Source organism: Salmo salar, chromosome ssa13, assembly GCF_905237065.1.
Source record: "Salmo salar chromosome ssa13, Ssal_v3.1, whole genome shotgun sequence".
Taxonomy (NCBI): Eukaryota; Metazoa; Chordata; class Actinopteri; order Salmoniformes; family Salmonidae; genus Salmo; species Salmo salar.
Window position 1 is genome coordinate 77631732 of NC_059454.1, and position 24811 is coordinate 77656542.

Genomic DNA, 24811 nt, shown 5'->3' on the forward strand with positions numbered 1-24811 from the left:
TGATCCTATAAGCAGATGAAAACAATTTCATAAAACATGAGTTCATACATTGGAAAGTGGTGAGGGAATGTGCTGAACTATAGCCACAAAGCCTGTCTTCATTAGCAATACAATATGTATCCTAATTCAAACCATCATGACAGATGAGGTATTGTGTAGGAAGCTTGTGTCCACTACAAGACCATGGTACTTGCCTACGGAGCAGCAAGAGGAACTGCCCCTCCTTACCTTCAGGCTATGCTCAAACCCTACTCCCCAACCCGAGCACTTCGTTCAGCATCCTCTGGTCTCTTGGCACTCCCATCCCTACGGGAGGGCAGCTCCCGCTCAGCCCAGTCAAAGCTCTGTTCTGGCACCCCATTGGTGGAACCAGCTTCCCCCTGAAGCTAGGACAAGAAAGTCCCTGCCCATCTTCCGAAAACATCTGAAACCCTACCTAAAGAGCATCTTAAATAACCCCACAGAACCCCGCCTCGCACCCATTCCTCACCCCGACTGCTCGAGGATGAGATGCAAATTGGTATTCTACCCACCTTGGTGAGTAATACAGTTTCTACTCTATTCTATTCTATATGGCTTGGTGTCCCACCCACCTTGGACAGCAGTCCCTGTGCGTGTTCAGTGTCAGTCTGGGCCTGTAGCAGCTCCTGCCGTAGCTCTGTTACCTCCCCCTCCAGTCTGTCTCTCTCAGAATGGGCCGCCTTCAGCAGCCTCTGCAGCTCTGTGCTGTCCCCAGCACTCTGCATGGCCTTCAGCTCCCCAACCTTCTGTCTCTCTAGGTCCACCAGGGCTTTGAGCCGTCCGTTCTCCACCCTCAGGGCATCCATTGCAGCCCTGTGTTCCTCAGCCGCCCGTGCCATCTCACCCCCGGCCTCCATCTCCTTCTCCAGCCGGCCCTGGAGGTCATCCCTCTCCTCCCTGAGGGACCTCACCTGCCCCTGGGTTTCCTGGTGCTCCTCTTCCAGGGTCCTCAGGCTCCCCGTCAGCTGCTGCTGGATGTCCACCAGCTTCTCCCTCTCAAAGTGCGAGCTATCCACCAGGTCAGTGTAGCGCTGCTCCAGCTCAGCCGCCCGGGACTCGTCCCCGCTCTGGACCTGGGCCACCTCCTGCAGCTTCCCGGCCAGGGCCTCATTCTTCTGGGCCAGCAACTCTACCCTCTCCCTCTGCTGCTGCAGCGACGTCTGTAGGAGGCCCTTCTCCTCGGCCAGGCGCTCATTCTCAGCCGTCAGCTCCTGGACCACCTGCTGTTGGTCGGCCAGCTCCTGTAGTGTTGCCTGGAGCTCCTCTGCCGTGCTGTGCTGACTTTCCTCCATCTTCTGGATCAGCTCCGTCAGGCTCTCCACTGAGGGGTCGCGACCCGGACCCTTCCCCACCCCTACACCACTGCTGCTCACTGAGTCAGACTGCGACGGGATCTTCTCAAACTCTGAGGAGTCCGGCGAGGGCGAGCCCTTGGTGATGTCACTCCCGGAGGAAACTGAGGTTTTGAGCGGGCTGGGTGTGGGTGACTTGGCTGGGGGACTAGTGTTGTTGTCTGAGGGGAGGCCGTTGACGGAGGGCTTGGAGGGGCTGGTGGTGGTGGTAGTGTTGTTGGACATAGGAGAGGCAGGAGAAGTTTCCAGGGAGAAAAGCTTCTCCTTCAGGGCCTGGTTCTCCTCCCTCAGAGCCGCCAGCTCCCTCTGGAACTTCCCGTTCTTCTCCCTCAGCTCCCCCACCAGGGCCTGGGCATCTGTGGCCTGCTGGGATAGACCTTGGCCCTGATCGGGGGCACCCTCAGGTGGGGTGGAGGGAGTGTTGTGAGGCGAGGGGGATGAAGACAACGAGGCTTTACCCCGGCAGCGCTGCAGCTCTATCCTCAGCTTGCTGATCTCAAACTCCTTGGCCTTGGCTTCGGCCAGAAGCTCCTTCACCTGGCACTCCAGGAAGCCTCTCTCCGAGCTCTCGGCGTCCCTCGGCTTTGTGGTGGTGGAGCCACGCTGGTGCTTGGCTGCCAGGGTGGCCAGGCTGGAGGTGCTGGCGCTGGGGACCATCTTCTTGGTCGTGGAGGTCCGCAGCTGGTCCCTCAGCGACACACGGTCCCTGGTCATGGTGGGGGGATTCTCCCTGGGGGCAGGGATACCAGACTTCCTGGATCCTGATTGGACGCCTGAAAAAGATGATCAAAACACACATTCAAAGTCTGCTGCTTTCTTTTTGAAAGGCCACTAGTAAAGTGGTAATGCTTTTGACTAATGCCTGTAATGTCCTTACCATTCAATAGAAACAATTTCCCACTCAGATTGAAGCTCTATTGTGATGCAATGATAATATGGTGTTGCAATTGTCATCATCAGGGGTCAATCATTCAACAGTATTCATAGATCCATTTATTTGTTTTGATGACTGAATGGCTGGCTGGTTGGCACTGTGTCTGTGTTACTGTGGCCATTGAAGGCTTCCGCCTTATAGCATTCCAGTGGGTCCACAGGCCCCGGATGGCTTTCCAGACCTCTCTCTCTCTCTCTCTCTCTCAAATACGAATAGCTTTTACTGATTCATCCCCCGCATGAGCAGGGCGCCATCTGAAAGGCTTTTATTGTTTGTTTTAAAATGATCAGCAAACAGCAACACAGACACAGGGGGTTCTTGTTACCAGGGATGACCAGGAGTGGTCCGGGGCACATGGAACGTTCCAGCACAAAGCAGCCCAGTCAGTGGACAGACACAAAAAGAGCGCTGTGTTGATGACACACTAGACTGACTGCCATCAACCCCAGAGGGCACAGACTACTGCACAGCCTGGGCAAGAAGAGATAGACCAGGCTTCTGTATAACCACATAAACAACACACACATCCACACTCGCACACACACACACACACACACACACAAAACATTCAAGATACACTGGCACGTTGGCTCACATCCACACCTACAAACAAACACACACTCACAAACAAATAGTCTGGGTTCATTTGGAATGGAAATCCTACACCCCTCTGGGCTCTTAAAGCACTTCTCCATTGATGGGCACTTTGCAGGGACTATCACCTCTTTGTACGGGCTGGCTGTGCCTGCCAAGCCTGCCAAGCCTGCCAAGCCTCAGACAATCTCAGGGGCACAGCGCGGTTTAGCATTCTTAAAGTGGGGTTCTGTGGATGAAAAGGAGAGTGTTGCTGAGGCCGGGACCACAGAGAAAGGAGTCAGAGACCTAACTTACTTTATCAGCACTCAACTATGCTTCTATATAAAGCAAGGAGCTCGGAACTCGGTGTGCTTTCTTTTTACAATAATACAATCATAAATTGCTAAGCTTGCAAAAATAAAAATGACACATTTCTATATATATATAGCAAGGACGCTGGACACTTTCTTTTCATAATAAAATAAAATCACAATAAAACGACAAATAGTTCCAGTAAAACATTAAATATCAAAGCTATAAAAAATAACAGGGCAGATTGGCTGGCACACAGAGTGACTGTAGACAGACATTGTGGTTTGCCTTCAGTCAAAAAATAAGAACCTAACTACTCCACTTGAGTGAGAGCAAGCAAAAGCCAGTCATTTAAATGCCCATTAATCAACTTTGCATTGGTTCTCCATCAGTCAGGTCAAGTGAACTCTAGTGAATTTCCCAGTGGACTAGCCTTTGCTCTGCCAAGATCCCAGGCTGCCATTAAAAATCTATAATCACTTACTTCTCTGTGCATTTTACAGTGGATGCATTCACTACAGACAGAATGAGGCCATACACGCCTAAATTATGTATTATCACATGGAAGATTTTAACATTTTAACAGCTACTTGTTTATGAATAAAGACTGTGATGAAATCAGTTGTGCTAGGTTAAAAAACGACTACATCATAATACATTACAGATTTACATATTAAGATGTTTGGGGATGCATGTACTGTATGTGTATAAACAGAAACTGACAGACAGACTGACACACACACACACACACACACACACACACACACACACACACACACACACACACACACACACACACACACACACACACACACACACACACACACACACACACAGTTCACAACTCCCTTACATCTCTGCACTGTGGCAAAGACAGCATATAGGCCAGACCTATAGGTCATGTGCCAATTGCTCTTATTCTTATTATATAACATATAAGGGAAGAGTAACAGAAGGAAAGTGAAAGAGAGGGAGAGATGAATAAAAGGAGAGTGAATGAGAGAGAGGCAGATGTGTTTAAGCTCAGTCCGTTTCCATTAAGATGACTAATGTTTGGGGTTGAAGTGGGACTCTGGGACATCTCCCATTCACAGCCCCCACATACAGTAACGTTCTCCTTCTACTTCCCAGTCCAACTGAATAAAACCCATATGGACTGTATAAACTCACTTTCCTCGTTGGAGGACTCACCTCCCTTTTACCATGACTTCACTACAGCTTGTCCCTGCGCACATAGCCATGACATAAATCTGTGTGCAAAACAAGCCAACTAATACGTGAACATTTACAATACATTAAAATATAATACAGAGAAAGGAAGGCTGGTTGGAACACAGCCATTCTGACCATTTCTGAAAGTTGAAAACAATAGCACATTTTTGTGGACCTGTAAACAGATTGTTGGAATTCAATAATGTTTTGCATTTACTTTTTCCAGAACCTAAATATGCTGCACTGACAGCGTATTCTAAAACATTGAATATATATATTTTTTACTGCAGTAGAGCTTACAGTGGTAGCCTACACACTTCAATGCAAAAGATCAACTGCCTGTTTAGCTGTTAAATCCTATTGTATGTCATAAACCACGCTCCCTGTCGAATGGATAGGCTAGGTTAGAGCAAAGACTTCTAATTATAATAGCCTATCTAATAGGCCCAATTAAATGAGAGATGCGCCTGGTCATTTGTTGTATGGATAGTGAGGTGAAATAGAGAGTAACTGTTGCTTCGTGAGGTTCTCTACATGAAAATACATGACCTAAGTGATTGATAGTTGGTAATCAACAGTCATAAAAGTATGCCTTATTTATTTTGAAGACCTACAAAATAGTGATTCTGTCAGACAGCAGACGCAGCAGCTCTATGGAGACGAGATGATGACTTGGAATGAAATAATAAAGTCATCAAATAAAACAAATGTAATATAGACTATACAACAACTGAGATATTTTAGTAAAGTAAAGTGAATAAATTATGGTTAATAAGTGAGCTGTAATGGGCAGTCACTACCATCATGGGACTTTTATTGATTGTTTTATTCTGTGTTGTTACAGAATTCAACCACATAATGCGTAGTGCATTTAACGTTTGCATTTTTTTCTGAAACCGAAATCGGAAACCGTGATTATAAAAAAAAAAAGTAAAGCCTACAAACGTCAATGGAAAAGGTCAAACGTTTGTTCTATCGTTAAACTGTGCATCAGATTGGATCACAATGAGCAAAATACTTCAAATAGCTGGATCTATTTACTAATGTGAAGTAGGCCCAATAAATGAGTGAAGGGATGAATGGTAGCCTATCCAAACTTGTTGTAGGCCTATAGGCTATTTCAAGAGTTGCCTATGAAACCATCACAGTCAGAAAAGGTGAGGAGTTTTTATATACCTATTTCAAATTATCTTAGAATGCAAAGATAAAATAAAGAGATTTTTGATCTCTTCTTACTAACGGCAAATTATTAAATCTTGTTATTATATTTAACTACCTGTTTTATATGTCATCATATATCATATATATTTATATGTCATCATATATTCCTCATTTGCACAAGGCTACTACTAGGCTTCTTTTGCCTTCTTGCAATGCAATACTTCAACCACTAGAAACTGTGCGTACGCATGGGCTACAGTGTGCGGGAGGACAAGCACATTCTCATGTGAAATTCAGTTTTAATAAATTCAAAATTTCGCGTGAAAACTGGCTCACACATATTTTGGGGCATATTTTGTGCATTCGCAACGTTTACAAATGAGGCCCCAGACCTGGGTTCAAATAGTTTTTGAAATAGTGCTTGATGGAGCTTGCCTGGCACATTAGAGCCAATGGAATAGTTCCAAATGTGCAAACCCAATCCATCTGGCAGACAGGCTTAATTGAACGCTCAAAGTATTTGAAAGAAAACAAATACGAGTTTATTTCTCATTCCACATCTCATATAAAGAGGCCAAACAATGGAACCCTCTCTCTCTCTTACTCTCTCTCACTCTCTCTCTCACCCTTTCTCTCACTCAGTGTTACTGTAGCCAAACCTTCCCTGTCCAAAAGGAGGGTTCGGTCTCACATAGAGCCAGGCATGGGCAGTGATAGATAGTGGCACAGTTGGCCATGCAGCCTCAAGGCCAAGACAGAGCAGCTGCTCAATGGGAATCATCTCATCTTATCCTCATCAAACAGTCCGCCAGTCTCAGAGGAGAGCAGAGGCATGCTTTATCCAGGAGAGGTGCCAGATGCTAGCTGGGCTATAAAAGGGGGGTGATAGGAAGAAGAACATTGAAGAAAAGCCTCAGTGCCTCAATTTATCTATGCTGAGATCAACATGGTTGATACAGTGCAGAAGATAGACCTATTTGACTTTTCTCTTCCAACACAACATATAAAACCATGTCTTAAAACTGTTGACTGATACATTTCTGTAACCTTATAGAACCTTACAGGGTGTGTAACTTCTAAACCTCTTACCTAAGCCTACTTTCAGGGTATTCATAAATCACATAAAGTTATCCTCATGATCCATCATATGTTTCACAATTTAAAAGAAGGTAAAAGGAAAGCACAAACAAGACAAGCTGTGAATTAATAGCCAACTATTTAAAATCCTCAGTTGGGACAAACACTTCCTGACTCCAAAGTTATCTGGGCCTGACTTGCCAAGCCTTTGACAGACAATGACAACTCCTTATTTTTAGTGGTTACTGAAACGGTGAGAGGGAGAGAAAGTGGGGGAGAAAAAGAGAGATGAGAGAGAAAGGCTGAGAGTAAGAGAGAGAGCGAAAAAAAATCTATGGAGAGATAGCGAGTGACTCGTTTCAAGAAACTACGCGTATGTCGCATGTCACTAGTTCACAGGAGCAGCATTTGAACGTAAACATGTATTTTTTTTTAAATCAATATATCGTTTTTTTGTTTGTAGAAATGCCTTCTGGAACATGTGAACCTTCATATGCATTAATAACAAACTTGTATTCCATCCATAAATATGAATAAAATTGTTAAATTACAAGCCTAGTTGGTGTAGCCATGGAAAAAGTCAAGAACCTTCCCACTGGCCATGATTGGCTGAGATAATGCATGGGCTGGACATGCTGGGAGATGAGTTTGGATTGGTCTGGCAAGTAGCATGCTTCTGTCTATAACGTGAGCTGTTCAGTATGTGTTGACAGTCCTTTCTACCGCGCCATTTTTGAAAGATAACGTTAGCCGTCTAGAACTACAAAAGTTTTGCAACTTTTGTCAACAACATTGATGCCCTAAATTTAGCTGGTGCAATCAACAGATCAGTAGGAAAAAGTGATGGGCTACTTTCTGCACACACCACGGTCAGTATGAACCGGAGTGACTTGACACAAAGCTGGCCAAACAAGATGTAGCTACAAGCAAAATGGGAGTTAAATGGCTCCAGTCTGCCGTGAAGCGTTCATCCTTGTAAACGGGTAAGAGTCTAGCTACATTTTCCAGATATAAGTTTCTAAATTTTGTCAGAAAGTTGTTTTCATCGCAAGTTAAAGTGTACTGTTTGTTAGCTAGCAAACGTTAGCTTGCTGGATCGCTAGTTAACGTCATGTGTATGATCTGTGTTACAATATTATTCGAATCAGAAAACCATTTGCATTGCTAGTTATAGCCTAATGCTAACTAGCTAATATTGAACCTAGTTTGTTAGGTTTAACTACCTGCAGATTCATACTACAGCTATGACAATGTCTGTATTGGTAGTAGTATGAGTTGGGGTTATGCCGGTTCATTGTTTAGCTAGCTAGCTACATGTCTAAACAGAAGTTTCTACTTTGGCTGGTTTACTACATGACCCATCAAATTAGCAGGTGTATCTGGGGGTGATTAAGGTGATCTACTGTGTTTCATGAACATGTGTACATGTCTAGACGATAGTGACCCATCCACTTAGCTAGATGTGGTGAGGGGTGGTTATAGCATTTCCTTCACATGACCCATCAATTTAGACAAGTGTGTCAGGTAAGCGTCATCTAAAAATATAAAATATTTAGAAAATATTTTTATCTGGACACTTTCTGTTTTTGATATTGCTACTATGCAAGTACTATCACTCTACCGTTTACATCTTCTGTATCCTCTGCATGTGACAAGTAAACATAGATTTGATTTGATAAAGTGTGTGTTTACCACATGACCTCACATGTGAATTCTTAGAGATGGGTGGGGCTAAGGCTTAAGAGGGTGTGAACGATACTGAAGGGGTGTAGACAAAGAAGAGCTCTCCAGTAGGTGTACCAAAACATTCAAGGGCCATTTTCTCAGAAGTGGGTTTACAAGTTTATCAACTTTCCCATTGTTCCTCAACTGCAGTGTACGATATACCATTTTCTAGCTCTGAGTCTCTACTTTTATCCAATGTAAAAAATACAATTTCAAATGTTGCTACATAAGACCGACTTGAGGCGGTCGGTCACATATATACAAAAGTATGTGGACACCCAGAGTACTGTGCGTAAAAAATTGTCTGTCCTGAGTTGCAACAATTACTAATGAGTTCCAAATTGCCTCTGGAAGCAACGTCAGCAGAATAACTGTTTGTCTGGAAATTCATGAAATGGGTTTCCATGGCCGAGCTGCCATACACAAGCCTAAGATCACCATGCGCAATGCCAAGCATCGGCTGGAGTGGTGTAAAACTCGCCGCCATTGGTCTCTGGAGCAGTGGAAACCCGTTATCTGGAGTGATGAATCACGCTTCACCATCTGGCAGTCCGACAGATGAAACTGGAGGTTTGGAGGATGCCAGGAGAACGTTACCTGCCCCAATGTATAATGCCAACTGTAAAGTTTGGTGGAGAAGGAATAATGGTCTGGGACTGTTTTTCATGGTTCGGGCTGGGAACCTTAGTTCCAATGAAGGGAAATCTTAACACTACACCATACATTGACATTCTAAACAATTCTGTGCTTCCAACTTTGTGGCAAGAGTTTGGGGAAGGCCCTTTCCTGTTTCAGTATCGGAAGGCCACAAAAAGCGAGGTCCACACAGAAACGGATTGTCGAGATCGGTGTGCAATAACTTGACTGGCCTGCACAGAGCCCTGACCTCAACTCCATCAAACACCTTTGGGATGAATTGGATGCCGACTGCGAGCCAGGCCTAATCGCCCAACATCAGTGCCCAACCTCACTAATGCTCTTGTGGCTGAATGTTAGCAAATCCCTGCAGCAATGTTCCAACATCTAGTGGAAAGCCTTCCCAGAAGAGTGGAGGCTGTTATAACAGCAAAGGGGGACCAACTCCATATTAATGCCCATGATTTTGGAATGAAACGTTCAACGAGCAGATGTCCACATACTTTTGGTCATGTGTAAATCCTCCAACACCTCTGGAGACTGGCTCTCATTGATAGCAAAGTGTAAATAATGTGAAACACTAGCTTTGGAGAGAAAGAGAAATACTGCTGCCAAGTAGAATGGTCTTTCTGTCATGTTGAGGAACAAGAGAAAGGCTACTACACAACATTTTGTGACAGAGTTTTCTTTTTTGTGCTCATTTGGTAAGAAACTAATATTCACAATAGTGAATCATGGACTAATCATTGCAGGATAGGGGGTTTTGGAGGAGAAGCCACAGTAACAGGATTTAGATTGCAGGCAGCCAAATGAAGCCGGCAGTGAAAGCCAAGGCTTGACCAAAGTCATTAACCCAAACTCCAACTTTTAACTTAAAACATTCATGTTTCTACACAGAATACCGCTGACATGCCAGAAAACACACGTCCACACAGAGAGAACCATTGTTAGTAACCCCACTTCTGATCTCGAGTCCTGTTGAAATGGCTTCCTGAAATTATCGGAAATTATTGCTTTGTTTACATTAAGTAATTGTTTAATTAATTAATAACACACAGTGTGAGTACCTCATCACAATAATGCACTCTGGTCCATATCTATCTTTTTAATGAAGATGAGGTTTTAAATTACAGATCGGCAGGGGACGTGTGCCTCAGTGGCTTCTGGACACCATCGTTACCAGCCAGCCAAGCCAAGCCAGCAGCCAAGAGGTAACAGGCTGCATTGTGAGGGGAAGGAAAGGCAGCCCCCAGCCCAGCTGTCTTTAATTTCATTTACACGGGGGGACAGGAGAGGGAGTGACGATGACAGATAAGTGGCCGGGGCCAGTCAGGCCGGTCAAGTGTCAGAACCGTTGGCATCTGCAATGACACAGTGGTACCGTCAGTCAGTGGCTGACTGCTATCACGAAGGAATGAATGACCTTTGAAAGGGAAAGAATCTCCCTCAGTCTCATTTCCACACCACACACACACACACACACACACACACACACACACACACACACACACACACACACACACACACACACACACACACACACACCCCCCTAGCCCGCCCCCTCTGGAGTTCCAGGAAGTGTAGTCTAATGTTTTCCAGTCAGGTGGACGTGGGGGGTACAGAGCAGTCAGATGAAAAATAATATCCGTCTCTCTCTGTCTGGGGTTTCCTGTTGACCAGGCAGCAACTGGACAGGACGTAGCCTGGTGGTCCCAGATCTGTTTGTGCTGTCTTGGCAACTCAACACAGGAGTTGGCAAGATGGCACAAACAGATCTGTGACCAGACTAGACAGGACGGGATGGGGAGTGATTGGGTAAACTGGAGCTTATCTCTCAGGCCCTGGGCTCACACAGGCATTCCACTCTTCTTGCTGGTGCGGAAGACAAGACTCACAGTGGGGTTTCCATATGCGTCACTGTGATACAGGAAATGGTCAGCCAGGATGGTCAGTCAGTCAGGGACAGGGGAGGCAAACGTTAATGTTAGCTGTCACAGTCCAAGGGACACATCATCCTCCAGACCTTGATTCAAATAGTATTTGTGTTCTTTTAAAGACTAACGGTTCCTTTGGTTCCATCATCAGACAAACCTCAGACAACAATTAAAATCATCATCCTAACTCTTCTAGCAGAAATAGATACCGCCAACTATGAGTTAGCCAAGAAACACAGACTCTAGCATTGTTTTTCAACTTTACTTGCAATACTATAGTAAGTACAGATATTCTACTAACGTTCCTGAAACTCGGACAGACGGTCTAAATTCACCCTGGCCAAAACTTAATCTCTTGGCCTGTGTCTCAGGTCTCAAAGACTTAACTGGACAGATATTCCACAATAGTTCCTCCATATGAGTTGATGAAAGCTCTAGCCTAAATGCCCTTACACTGGGCTTTTTTCTGGCCAAAACATAATCTCTTGGCCCCAAGGTCCCAGGTCCCAAAGACTTTGGGTTAGATTCAGGACATGACATCATAATGTGGAGGAGGAGAGTGCATAGTATGATTAGAGAGCGGATCTGCAGATCACATCTGATTTAAAGCCCAGAATGTTCTAGAATGTCACCAGATACATTTTATGGGCCTACTATAGCAGATAGCAGAAGGGGATATAGTAGAGGCAGGCACTCAATGAATGCAGGATTTCAATAAACCCCCTATTTCCCATAGTCTACAACAGTATACCACTTAAGAGGCACGTCAATGAATAGGAATCTGATTTGTGCACTGTTTGAAGGATGGTGTAATTGCATTTGCCGGTGATCGGAAGTGGTGTAAATCAGGTAAATGGTCTAGTTTCACAGACAGTTACCAGGACCATGGAGGATAAGCAGCAGCTGTAACAGACATCACTTTGTGAGTGTCAGCTTAAGGGCTGGTTTAGAAGTAGTGTACAAAAGTCCTGGGTTTAGACCAGAAGGTCCTCGCCTGGCTTTGCATGGGCTCTCCAGACTATTGAGCTTAGGAAATTATTGCATTGGGGATTTGACTGGATATATTATCTGCACTTGGGAAAAGTCCAGTATCTGCAGATCCACAGATACTCAAACCCAACAAACGCTTCCCTTGTTCTTTGTGATTCTATCTTTATATCTTTATTCCTGCAGATCATACATGCTGCCATCACGTCTATGGGATTATTACCATAGTACCATAACCTCCCCAGTCCCCACCATAGATTGGAAGCCATAATTATATCCAGGGGGCTCAGATAACATGCTCTCCAATTGTCTGCTTCAGCATGATTGCACATCTCGATCCAAGAATTTGCTTTAAAACCAAACAACTGTGAACAGAAGGCGCAAATGTAAAATTGAGGCCGCATTGATGGTCATTGGAACTATAGATATCCATCCTATAGTAGTTGCATAATATGTGGAGTACATACAGTTTAAGCTATAATACAAAGTCCATGCCGTATGTCATGCACAATCAACGTGGCACACTGTATCAACAACATGTTTGAGTTGAGTAAAGGGAAGGAATTAGAGGCTTTTTAAAGAGTTTAAGGGTTGCTTTAAAATTCTGTTGACCAATCAGAAAATATTAATGTGAACTAACTTGGAGAAAGAATGGAGGTAAAGAGTTAGTTTGGCATGTCTGGCTGTGAAGGATAAGTAGTAGGGTCGGTGTGGAGAGACAGAGAGTGGATGGAATCTGTCACCACATTGGCTGCGGTGATATTTTCCCTGCTGGGGCTGGCCAATAATCCTGCATATAAATAAATAAAGAGGGAGAGGGAGAGGGAGAGGGAGGGAGAGAGAGAGAGAGAGGGAGAGGGAGAGGGAGAGAGAGAGAGAGAGAGAGAGAGAGAGAGAGCAGAATGGATGGGCTTTGGCTGGGCTAAATAGAGACTGTAAATCACTCAGTGGAGCGAAAGAAGTAGAGTTACCGTATGTATGGGATCAAAAAGCTGACTCACTTATAGAGGGTTATATTTTGACTTGTGATGGTTCGGAAATATACTGTACACACACCATATAGAAAACCCACTACTTGATTACACAGAGATGGGGAATTGCTGGTCTTGCTGTGCCGGAACCAAAACAATTTGAAACACCAAGAGCAGAAAGGCAGCAGGGAAGGAGTAGAGGAGTAGAGCCCAGGGCTAGTATTCACAACAACCTCTACTGTAAGCAGAAGTAAAATACCCCATACTCATGTATCCCTGTGTCCAAGTCATTATGGGTAGTGAGTGACTCTAATGTCAGCAAGTGGCATATCATTCATCAAATACTGCTGAGAAGTGGACTCTCTTTTTTTAATAACAGCAACACCTGCAAGTCTGCACTATACAGTGCCTTCAGAAAGTATTCATACCCCTTCTTATTGCACTTTGTGTTGTGTTACAGCCTGAATTCAAAATTGATTACTTTTTTTTCTCTTCTCACCCATCTACACACAATACTCCATAAGTGGAAACATGTTTTTAGAAATGTTTGTACATTTATTTAAAATGAAATACAGAAATATCTCATTTACATAAGGATTCTCACCCCTGAGTCAACACTTTGTACAAGCACCTTTGGCAACAATTACAGATGGGAGTCTTTTTGGGTAAGTCTCTAAGAGTTTTGCACACTTGAATTGTACAATATTTGCCCATTATTCTTTAAAAATGATTCAAGCTCTGTCAAGTTGATTGTCGATCGTTGCTAGTCAGCCATTTTCAAGTCTTGCCATAGACTTTCAAGACGATTTTAAGCCAAAAGTGTACAGGAACATTCAATGTCGCCTTGGTAAGCAACTCCAGTGTAGATTTGGCCTTGTATTTTAAGTTGTGGTCCTGCTGAAAGGTGAATTCGTCCCCCAGAATCTGTTGGAAAGCAGACTGAACCAGGTTTTCCCTCTAGGATTTTGCCTGTGCTTATAGCTGTATTCCATGTATTTATATTAAAGAAAACTCCCTAGTCCTTGCCGATCACAAGCATACCAATAACGTGATGCAGCCACCACCGTGCTTGAAAATATGAAGAGTGATACTCAGTGATGTGTGCTGTTGGATTTGCCCTAAACATAACGCTTTGTTTTCAGGACCGAAAGTTAATTTCTTTGTCACATTTTTTGCTGTATTACTTTTGCAGTAGTGCCTTGTTGCAAACTGGATGCATGTTTGGAAATATTTTAATTTCTGTATAGGCTTCCTTCTTTTCATGGTGAAATCACTGTGCAGTTTTCTTCCTCTCTGGCAACTGAGTTAGGAAGGAAGCCTGTATCTTTGTAGTGACTGGGTCAATTTATATACCATCCAAAGCCCAATTTAATAACTTCACCATGCTCAAAGGGATATTCAGCATTTCCTTTTTTTATCTACCCATCGGTGCCCTTCTATGCGAGGCACTGAAAAACCTCCCTGGTCTATGTGGTTGAATCAGCGCTTGAAATGCACTACTCAATTGATGGACCTTACAAATAATTGTATGTGTGGGGTACAGGGATGGGGTAGTCATTCAAAAATCACATTAACCACTATTATTGAACACAGAATGAGCCCATGCAACTTATTATGCAATTTGTTAAGTACATTTTTACTCCTGAACTTATTTAGACTTGCCATAACAAAGGGGTTGAATATTCAAGACGTTTCAGCTTATATAATTTTTTTCGTTTCTAAAATGTTCTACAAACAAAATTCCACGTTTACATTATGGGGTGGTATGTGTGGATCATTGACACAAAATCTAAATGTAATCAATTTTAAATACAGGCTGTAACACAACAAAATCTGGAAAAAGTAAAGAAGTGTTGTAGCGATGTGCGCTGAGAGTCGGGAAGCAAGTTCAGGGAGTGAGTGATTTAATCAATAAACAAAACATAATACAAAACAAGAAACACGATGAACGCACAGACATGAAAAAGAAACAATGACAACTGGGGAAGAAACCAAAGGGAGTGACATATATAGGGAAGATAATCAAGGAGGTGATGGAGTCCAGGTGAGTGTCATTATGCGCGTAACCATGGTGATAGGTGTGCACCATAACGAGCAGCCAGGTGACCTAGAGGCCGGAGAGGGAGCACACGTGTGAATACTTTCTGAAGGGACTGTAGCTGTTGAAATGCCATGGAAATAGCACTTTGAGCCAAAATGCATGATGTGCTTTGCTTTGGGGAGTTGGCAAGCCACAATAGACAAATGTATTACATTTATATTCAATTCTGAAGGAAGGATGTTCCTTTTGAGGGTATAAACTGAACTAATGTGCATGCTAATTATATAGCCACAGCATCCCCTTTACTGAGGAACTCTGCTTTGAGGTACATTCTCTACAAATGGCATCAATTTGATACAGACATCAGTGCATGAGCACATCGCATGAGATTGGAAGATTTTGTTATTTTCTCCAGAAAGGGTAAAGGGGGACAGCGACAGCTAAAACGTCTATCTGCTAAAACAAAGGGATTGACATCAGATGACCATTTTTAGAAATGAAACACTTGATTAGCCAAGATACAGCCAGAGGACAACTCGTCATGGGTTTGTTCGGGTTCAACATCAATCGACAAATCAAAACATCTCAACCTTTCAATTTGATGCTCAAGCTGGTCATGTTAATCTTGGTATTTCACACGCTTGCAGGCTCTGAAAACTTGGTTTAGAATTATTTTTATATTTTTTTATCATTCAGAATATTCGAGTACAACATCCAACACATCAGCCTTACTTGATTTCTATTTTCTAATTTAAACGTTTCTCCATGACTTTTACATTTCTCTCATCATCCAAATACACATCCTACATGATTTAGAAAACGATTAAGTATTTGAGATTATTTTTCCTGGAACAATCCCTGTAAAGGATGAAATGTAATATATGTGTGGGTTTAGGATTAATCTGAAATTGGGAGAGAGATTTCCACAAGCAGGATTTAGAAGGTATTATTGAAAAAAAGACACCTCCGTTCCCCACCCTTTTCCATAGTAACCAAAAGGCAAACAAATGATATTTTCTGGTAATAGTAAGGATATCGCCATATGCCACAAACAGGCAGTGTCTGAAATGAAATGTTTACCACGAGACAAACAACTTAATCAAGTAGGAGACATTTCTGTGTGCTTACTGTGAAAAGTAAAACTGATAGTGATGGTGTGACCAGGCTGGTCTGCTGACGGCTGCTTGGCTCAGCTGAGGAGAACATCACAAACAAATTAATCTCGGAACCCACAACCCAGGACCAAATATTGCATGCGCTGGCCAGCTACTCATGAAAACAGTCCCGGGAGACTACAAACAAATATGGTCTGTGGCTGGAGATGACAGAGCAGACAGCCATGGAGAGAACAAACAGGAAAGGATTGGATTATCCTTCACAGTCTAGCTGAAGGAAATCCATAACTAGACATTGAGAGATACTGTACACACAAACTTCTGAGGAGATGTTTGAAATGCCTCACACACAAAAACTGTTGTAAAGACTGGGATGCTGCTTACATGGCAAATCCAACTAAATCTGTCTTTGAGGGTCAATGAGGGTGGGCTACATGCAGACAGTTCTGACCATGCTTCTAAAAATGATTCACAGATAGCCATTCTGCAGTTAGTGCTTTAATGTCTGTGTAGTGTGTACTGGGTATGGGCCCATGTTTCACCACACACAAACAGGACATTTAAACAGGACACACCTTGCTTTGCAAACACAGAACAGCCCTTTGTTTACAGTACAGTACTGGCTCCTAACTGCTGTGGTGGAAACAATGGCGGTCAGTGCCGTTTAAGCTGAGGGAGGACACATTTTTCTTTTTCATGATCATGGCCTTATTTCTATTACAGCATATTGGATGAATCTCATTCATATTCCATTCACCCCGTTCAATGTAACAGCGATAGGTTTAGGCTACTACATTATACAAAATGTTTCCCTATACCCATCATAAGGTTTCTACAACCAAGCCTATGAATTAAAGTTTACAATGTAGGTGCACACAGGTCGAGAGACACATTTGAGGTCACAGACGGTGACACATGGAAAGACAGTGACATTTAATACCGCCTTACACACTCTTGCCTGCATATAGCTGATATAGGGTGTAATCATTAGTCCAGCAGTTGCAAACAAGAGTTTCTATTGGACAAATTCAGGTATGTTTATCCCCGTTTTATTCCATTTGCTTCCGTTTAAGAAACGTTTTTCAACAGAATCGGCGGAATGAATACACCCCTGATCACACGTAAACACAGTTAACTTTCATATCAGCCACTTCGTATTCCTTGTCGCATCTATGCGCTCTCCTCCTCTCACCTCTTCCCTTCGCTTGTTGACTTCAATGCACAACACATCAGCTGTATGTGACCAGGCGAAAAAACCTTTCCAAGCCAAACCGCTTCACACAGCCTACATCGTTGTCACCATATTAGGTAAAGTAACATAGCTAATAGAACTAACGCGTTAGTAAACCCGCTACAATCATGCAGTAACGTTACAATGTACAGTCAGTAAGCAGTTACACCGGCGGGCCCCTGTGGCAAGAAATTAGTAATACAAAAAGCTTACTTGACTTGGAAGAGTTCCAGTTGTGTTGGGAAGTCATAGCCAGCTAGCTAACATAGCATCCCTCTGTTTGAACAGGGTGTTTCAGTAGGCTAAACTAGCTAGCTGCATTTTCTAGCTAAGTAAGTGAAACTGACAATCTCTAGTTCTCTCTTGCTTCTCCTTCATTTTGGAAGAAATTAATTCATTAAAAACTGTTCAACTAATGTCTTTCTCTCTGAGTCAACTACTCACCACGTTATACACTGCAGTGCTAGCTGTAGCTTATGCTTTCAGTACTAGATAATTCTCTGATCCTTGATTGGGTGGACAACATGTAAGTTCATGCTGAAAGAGCTCTGATAGGCTGGAGGACGTCCTCCGGAATTTGTCATAATTACTGTGTAAGTCTATGGAAGGGGGTGAGAACCATGAGCCTCCTAGGATTTGTATTGAAGCTAGCTGTCCTCCGGCTACGCCATGTTGCTACCCTACAGGGTGCTGTTGAGGCTACTGTAGACCTTTTTTGCAAAATAGTGTGTTTTAATCAATTATTTGGTGACGTGATTATATTTAGTATAGTTTTATCTAAAAAGGCTAACTTTTTAAATGTTTTACAATTGTCATTGTTTATGAAATTCACTGAGGAGGATGGTCTTCCCCTTCCTCCTCTGAAGAGCCTCCACTGGGTGGGAACCAGGAACGCCTCATTAGTGCTACTTCCAGACCTGGGTTGAAATATTATTTTAAATCTTTATTTCTGTTTTATAGTTTTATATTTTTTGTAACTATTTGTGCCAGATGGGTGGGGTTTGCAGCCTAGCGGTTAAGAGTGTTGGGCCAGTAACCGAAAGGTCGCTGGTTCGAATCCTCGAGCCAACAAGGTAGAAAAAAACTGCCGTTCTGCCCTTGATCAAGGCAGTTAACCATCAACAACAACTGCTCCCCGGTCGCCGATGATGTCGATTAAAGCAAACCCCGCACACCTCTGATTCAGAGAGGTTGGGTTAAATGAGGAAGAAACATTCCGGTTGATTGCATTCAGTTGTGCAACTGACTAAGTATCCCTTTTCCCTTTTTATTGGTCCATTAAACCAGAGGGTCAATCAAACACATATCAAATACTTAAATTATTTTTAATAGTATTTTAACCTGGTTCTAGCTACAGCAACTCACTGAGACTCCTCTTCTTGGTCTGTTTCCTGAATCCTGATGTTGGTCTGTCTCCAATAAGAATCTCTATGCAACAAAATAGAGCTGATGCTGCAGAATCCTTGTCTTTCTTTGCACATTCTTTGGTGTGTTTTGCTAATGCTCATCGTGTCATGGTCTGACTCTGCCCAGCTAAGTCTTGAAGAGTATTTGCCAGGTGCAACGGATCTAGACAATATCACTACGATTTCAGCAGCAGAGTGATATCGATGTGAAGAGGAACGTCCTGTTTCTCACAGACAGTTATCGATGTCAACATGACAGAGCGTCTTATCTATGTACGAGAGGCTTATCTTGAACGTTCTGAAGAAGAAATGCTGGAAATGAAACCACTGGGAGATGTGTTGGGATCTCAGTGTGGATCACCCTGACTCTTTTGTTCTGCGCTGGACTGATTACACATCTACCAAAGTTGCTATGGTTACTACAAGCCAGCATTATACGGTTGGGTTCGACACGATAGTGTGAAAAGGGCAGGCCTATAATAGTCTGGGTGAGTCAGACAGTACAGGCAGTACAATAGGCTAAATGTCATAATAAAATGCATCCCTTGCAGTGACATGAGGAATGTGAGAGACAATGGCTTGATTGCCTTGCATGTATGAAAGCAGCCAGCTGTCAGGGAGGTGTGGTGTGTGAAATTTGCTGATGTCCTCGCCTGAGAACTCACCAGCACGTTGCCGCCCATCTGCAGGTAATCGCTTTGCATAAACTGAACTCTACGTTACACTCGTTCTCTCCCTCTCTCAGCAGAAACTCTCTCTGTTTCCTGCCTCAACTGGCACAGGTGCACAGACACAGGGATGTGTACATGCCTCGCATACCACCCCACCAACACACACGCATGCTTAAACACACACCGTAATATGACTGAAGATCATACGACGGTAAATGTGATAAGACTACTAATGTGAACGTGTCAGGTCAGGAACAGACATTTATCAGAACAATGAAAAATGTACTTTCTCTGTAGACACACTGCAAGTCTGAGAAACAAAAGCCTGTGTTATCACAGTCTGATTAGCATGGTTATGTAGTGTTGTTTTGGTTGAGGAATCTTTCCTGTGGGCCTCTCCAGCACCGTGTGTAGTAGACTATCCTATCGCTCTCCTTCACTGACACTTCTGATGCTCAAGAGTGAGCAAAGTCTACAAACAGTCATGTTGTTCCAGTGACCACTGTTATTACTGCAGTGGTATCACATAAAAACACCCTAGTACTATCAACCGCTTCTCTGCTTTCTCAACATTTTGGCAGCTTTTCCTGCACGACCACTACCTCCAAACATCCCGGCTATGCTGCATGGGCGAGGATCCCACAGGACCGTGAAAGCTCACTTTCCTTTTTTGAGCATGAGAAATGCTCCAACCCTCCCTGTATCTCTGTCTCGCCCTCCCTCTCTCTTTCTCTCTCCCCTCTCTCTCTCTGACTCCCCCTCTCACCTCACTGGACAAACATCTTGCCAGTCGCCACGGGCCGTGTTTTTTATTCTGCTTCCAGACAGCTCTGGACTGCATGGAATCGGATCTGAAAATAGGCCCACTGTTCTGTTCAGACATAATATTTAACTGATAAGGTCATCATCACAGTATCTGCTGAGTGTGGGCACTGGGCCACTCTTCCAGTGTGTAATAGAGCGCTGGACAACTGACTCGCCCAGTCAGAAGAAGGGTGGTGGTTATATAATTTTAGAAAAGGTTATTTTTATCTTCTAATAAGGAAAGTATTTTGTGCAGCATACAGACAAGATAATCAACTATAAACATGCAACAACAAGACAGTGAATCACACTGGTAGTGGTTTAGAAACAAACAGCAGTATCGCTACTATCGCAGACTGTACTGGCCAGATGACTTAAAACCATCTCATCTTTCAACTCAGAGATAAGACAGTGTTAATCACAGACAGTGTTAATCAGAGCTCCGTCCTTTTCTGATGTCTGCTTCCGTACCTTACACATAACAGCTGTGTGATTCTACTCCACCAGATACTATCTGAGACACCACAGCTGGCCAGACAGAGGCTCTCACAGTCTACCTGCCAAATTGAGGCTAAAACATCAATCAATTAAATGTATTTATAATGTCCTTTTTACACCAAAGTCACAAAATGATTTTACATTACATTTTACAAAATGATTTTACATTAACCAGGCCTAGAATAGACTCACAAGGAGCAAACATCATTATTGCTAGGCCTTTATTTGGGAGCAATCGTGTTAATGTGGACTGCATTATCCTAGGTGTCAGTAAACACCAGTATAGGAAGCAGCCCTGATGAGAAATGGATTAAAATCCTCTGTGTCCTTGATCAAATCCCTCTCTCATGGATCGATTTATCCTCTCCTCTGCAGACTTCTAAACATCAGGAGATTAGGCTACAGTACATGAGGAAAAATCTGCCCATTTCATGATCAATTGTCATTAACTATATGGAGGCTTGTTTGATTGGATGGGGCAGTGGAGGTATGACAATAATAATAGCATGATTGATTAACATTATAGTAGAGCTCATCAAATTATAATACAGGGCTTTATGGGATCGAACAGACTGTGTGTGTGTGTGTGTGTGTGTGTGTGTGTGTGTGTGTGTGTGTGTGTACCGAATGTACTCAAAATACTTGACAGATGTTTAGCTTCATATGAACTGGAACACATGCTCGTACACACAAACACACAGTGTCAGACAGACAGCAGGAAGTGACAGCATAGCTGGATCACGCCACGGGGATGATGGGTTTATTTCCAGCTGTTCTAGAGGACAAGTCACCCTGAGAAGGTGACATTAGGACACCTCACCTCACTGTGAGTGTGTGTTCAGTACAGACGAGTCATGTCTGAAGTGTTCTTCGCCCCAAATGTGGCCAATTTAGATCTACAGTAATAACAATATGTTATGAAATGTTATGAAAAGTTCAAATAAATCATTATGCCTTGGCTAGAAGCTAAATCCCCCCAAAAACTATGTAAACACCTAAGCCCTGAACTAAATGCTCTCCCTCTTTTGAGTGACCTATTCGCGAGCAGTCGAGTAGAGACATTTGTGTGACAGGAACCAAGAGTCTAATCTCTCCTGCTGGCATGCAGCAGCTCCCTACTGAAGCCTTCTGAATCAGAGCCTGCCGTGCTATCTCACACCACACACACTACCGCTCCGAAATGACACGACTTAACACTCACTAGCTGATAACCGCTACTCTGTGTAGTGTGGGCTGTGGCCTCACTGGCTGCCTGGCTTTTCTCTATTGCCTGTTTGGCTACAGCGACACAGAGACTTCACTAGCTACCCACACTAGAACACTGAACAGGCATCTTTGGCTGGGGTGGAAAGAGATCTGGCTACATACGGAGGTGCTCCCACACACACTCCTACAAACAGACACAAAGATGAATGGCACACACACACCTCTGTATCAGTTAGTTTACACTAGAAGCCACTGAGCCCACAGACGGGAGCTGATAATGCAGATATGCTGTTCGTGGATAGGACAGAGGTAGGAAACAACCTGAAAGGGCCATTTGTTGATGAGAGAGAAAATAGAGATGAGAGATACCAGTGGTTTCTCTGACTAATGTGAAGTTAAAGGCTGCTGAATGAAGTTAAAAGAGACTTTGCTATGGAAATGTGTTAAGCAGTCTATCCTTAGGAGAGAGAGAGAGAGAGAGAGAGAGAGAGAGAGAGAGAGAGAGAGAGAGAGAGAGAGAGAGAGAGAGAGAGAGAGAGAGAGTGAGTGTACATGGGACAGCGATATCATCTCCTCTGGCTGATTCCCTGCCTCTGACAGAGAGGAAGCTGCTGGAAGATAAAACACACTCAGCACTTTTCATGTCCAGACACCGTGAACCACTCACACATACACAAGACATGCACACACACACACACATGCAAACAAACATGCTACTAGTCAATTAATATCCTTCTTTGAAGCATTTGAGCAATAAGAGAAGAAGGGCCGAGTAAACCTACAGTACAAACCATCAAGTACACTCACGTACGAAGCTTCAGACAACGCTCAGGGCAACTGGCACTAAGTCTAGGTACAGCTCCATATGTCTGACAATGAATCTTTTAAATGGGATTTACTGACACGGAGTGAGATCATATTCATAACTAGGTTATTTGGCAACGTATGGCTTTGTTTACCTCCCACATCAACAGAGCACAGAGTCAGAGAGACAGGGTGGCGGGGGAGAGACTAGATAGACTGATGAAGTGAATGAGTATTGCTGTTGGAGTGGTGAGTAAACAGTGCTAAGCTGGCATACGATACAGTACGGTAAGGTAGCAGACCTGACTCGAACTCCTCCAGTCTTCCCGCCTGGTTCCCCATGCTGGTCCGGTCGGCAGCTCTCCCCACCGGGACGGACTAATCCAAGAACCCCGGCAGCTGGGGAGGCCGGCTCTGCTCAGAGAAGCTCTCTATCTAACAGTATGTAGCAACGTCTAAGTCCAATACACCGGTAGAGATACAAAAACATACAGGAGACAAAAATAATATTCCCTCCTTCCTTCCTTTCTCTCTCTTGCTCTTCTCTCCAGCTCTTCCTGAGGCAGAGTGAGTGGAGGCAGGCTGTCCCGCTGCTTGAGTGTGTGTACGTGTATGTGTGTATGTGTCATTCAGACTGGTGACATTGCAGTGACACACTGGCTGGCAGGCAGAGCCGTGTGGGCTTCATTAGCCCAGTGACGGCTGGAATCAGCACAGAGGGGGAGTGGCTTCCACGGCTACACACACGCACACAGACCGGCCCTCCTCCTCCTTCTCTGCTCCTCCTCCTCCTTCCCTCAGTCTCACAGACTCTTGCAGAGCTGTTCTACACTCTCACAATAGAGCAGAAATGACTGCTGCTTTTAACACAGTGGATTTTGCCTCCACAAAGTAAATCTCATTGTACAGTATGATGAAAGAGAGAGACTGATGGAGGAGGAAGAGAGGAAGGAAAGAAGGGGAGGAAAAGGATGATTTGTCTTGTTGGCAGAGGCTGACATCAGAGCTCTCTCTTCTCTTCCCTTCCCTTCCCTTTCATGTGAACTCTCCTGACTTCATCTGTCCAACAGAGAGCAGGATCCCGAACTAACTGGAGCTCTGGCAAACCAGGGGTTGGAACCGGTTTAGGGAACAGAATTGAACATTTGAGGAAAAGTTCCGTAACAGAACCGTAATTTTAAAAGCATGGGAACTGGTTAATACGGGACATCCATATGCATTCAGATCCAACCTGGCACAGCCAGCGCCATCAATAAACGAGGGATGTTGGCCAAATGAGCCACATTTACATATCCTTAAACAGCCTATAACAAATTTATTGTGTTTCCATGTGTAGCATATGCAAAACTTTATCGGCAATTTATTTAAAAAAATGTACTTTCCTAAAACAATAATTCACCTTACGGTTCAGTTGTCAGAGATTAGAGCTCTAAATGCATCAGTCGCCTCTTCACTGTTGACGTTGAGACTGGTGTTTTGCGGGTACTATTTAATGAAGCTGCCAGTTGAGGCATCTGTTTCTCAAACTAGACACTCTAATGTACTTGTCCTTTTGCTCAGTTGTGCACCGTGGCCTCCCATTCCTCTTTCTATTCTGGTTAGAACCAGTTTGTGCTGTTCTGTGAAGGGAGTAGTACACAGCGTTGAAAGAGATCTTCAGTTTCTTGGCAATTTCTCGCATAGAATAGCCTTCATTTCTCAGAACAAGATTAGACTGATGAGTTTCAGAAGAAAGTTATTTGTTTCTGGCCATTTTGAGCCTGAAATCTAATCCACAAATGCTGATGCTCCAGATACTCAAGTAGTCTAAAGAAGGCCAGTTTTATTGCTTGTTTAATCAGGACAACAGTTGTGCTAACATAATTGCAAACGGGTTTTCTAATGATCAATTAGCCTTTTAAAATGATAAACTTGGATTAGCTAACACAACGTGCCATTGGAACACAGGAGTTGCTGATAATGGTCCTCTGTACGTCTATGTAGATATTCCATTAAAAAGAATCTGCCGTTTCCAGCTACAATAGTCATTTACAACATTAACAATGTCTACACTGTATTTCTGATCAATTTGATGTTATTTTAATGGACAAAAAAAATAGCTTTTCTTTCAAAAACAAGGACATTTCTAAATGACCCC

General features: G+C 43.6%; 1 protein-coding gene across 4 annotated transcripts in view; it reads right to left on the reverse strand.

Annotated features, from left to right (window-relative positions):
• LOC106567978 (cytospin-B-like) overlaps window positions 1-24811 on the reverse strand; it is a 175485-nt gene that overhangs the window by 70219 nt on the left and 80455 nt on the right. For 3 of the 4 annotated variants that reach the window (XM_014137916.2, XM_014137915.2, XM_045693566.1), the window contains exon 4: window positions 594-2146. In XM_014137916.2, the coding sequence (XP_013993391.1) occupies window positions 594-2146 (1553 nt within the window). Of the gene's footprint in view, window positions 1-593; window positions 2147-22976; window positions 23357-24811 lie in introns of those variants that run through there. The other variant, XM_014137917.2, reaches the window with a different exon arrangement.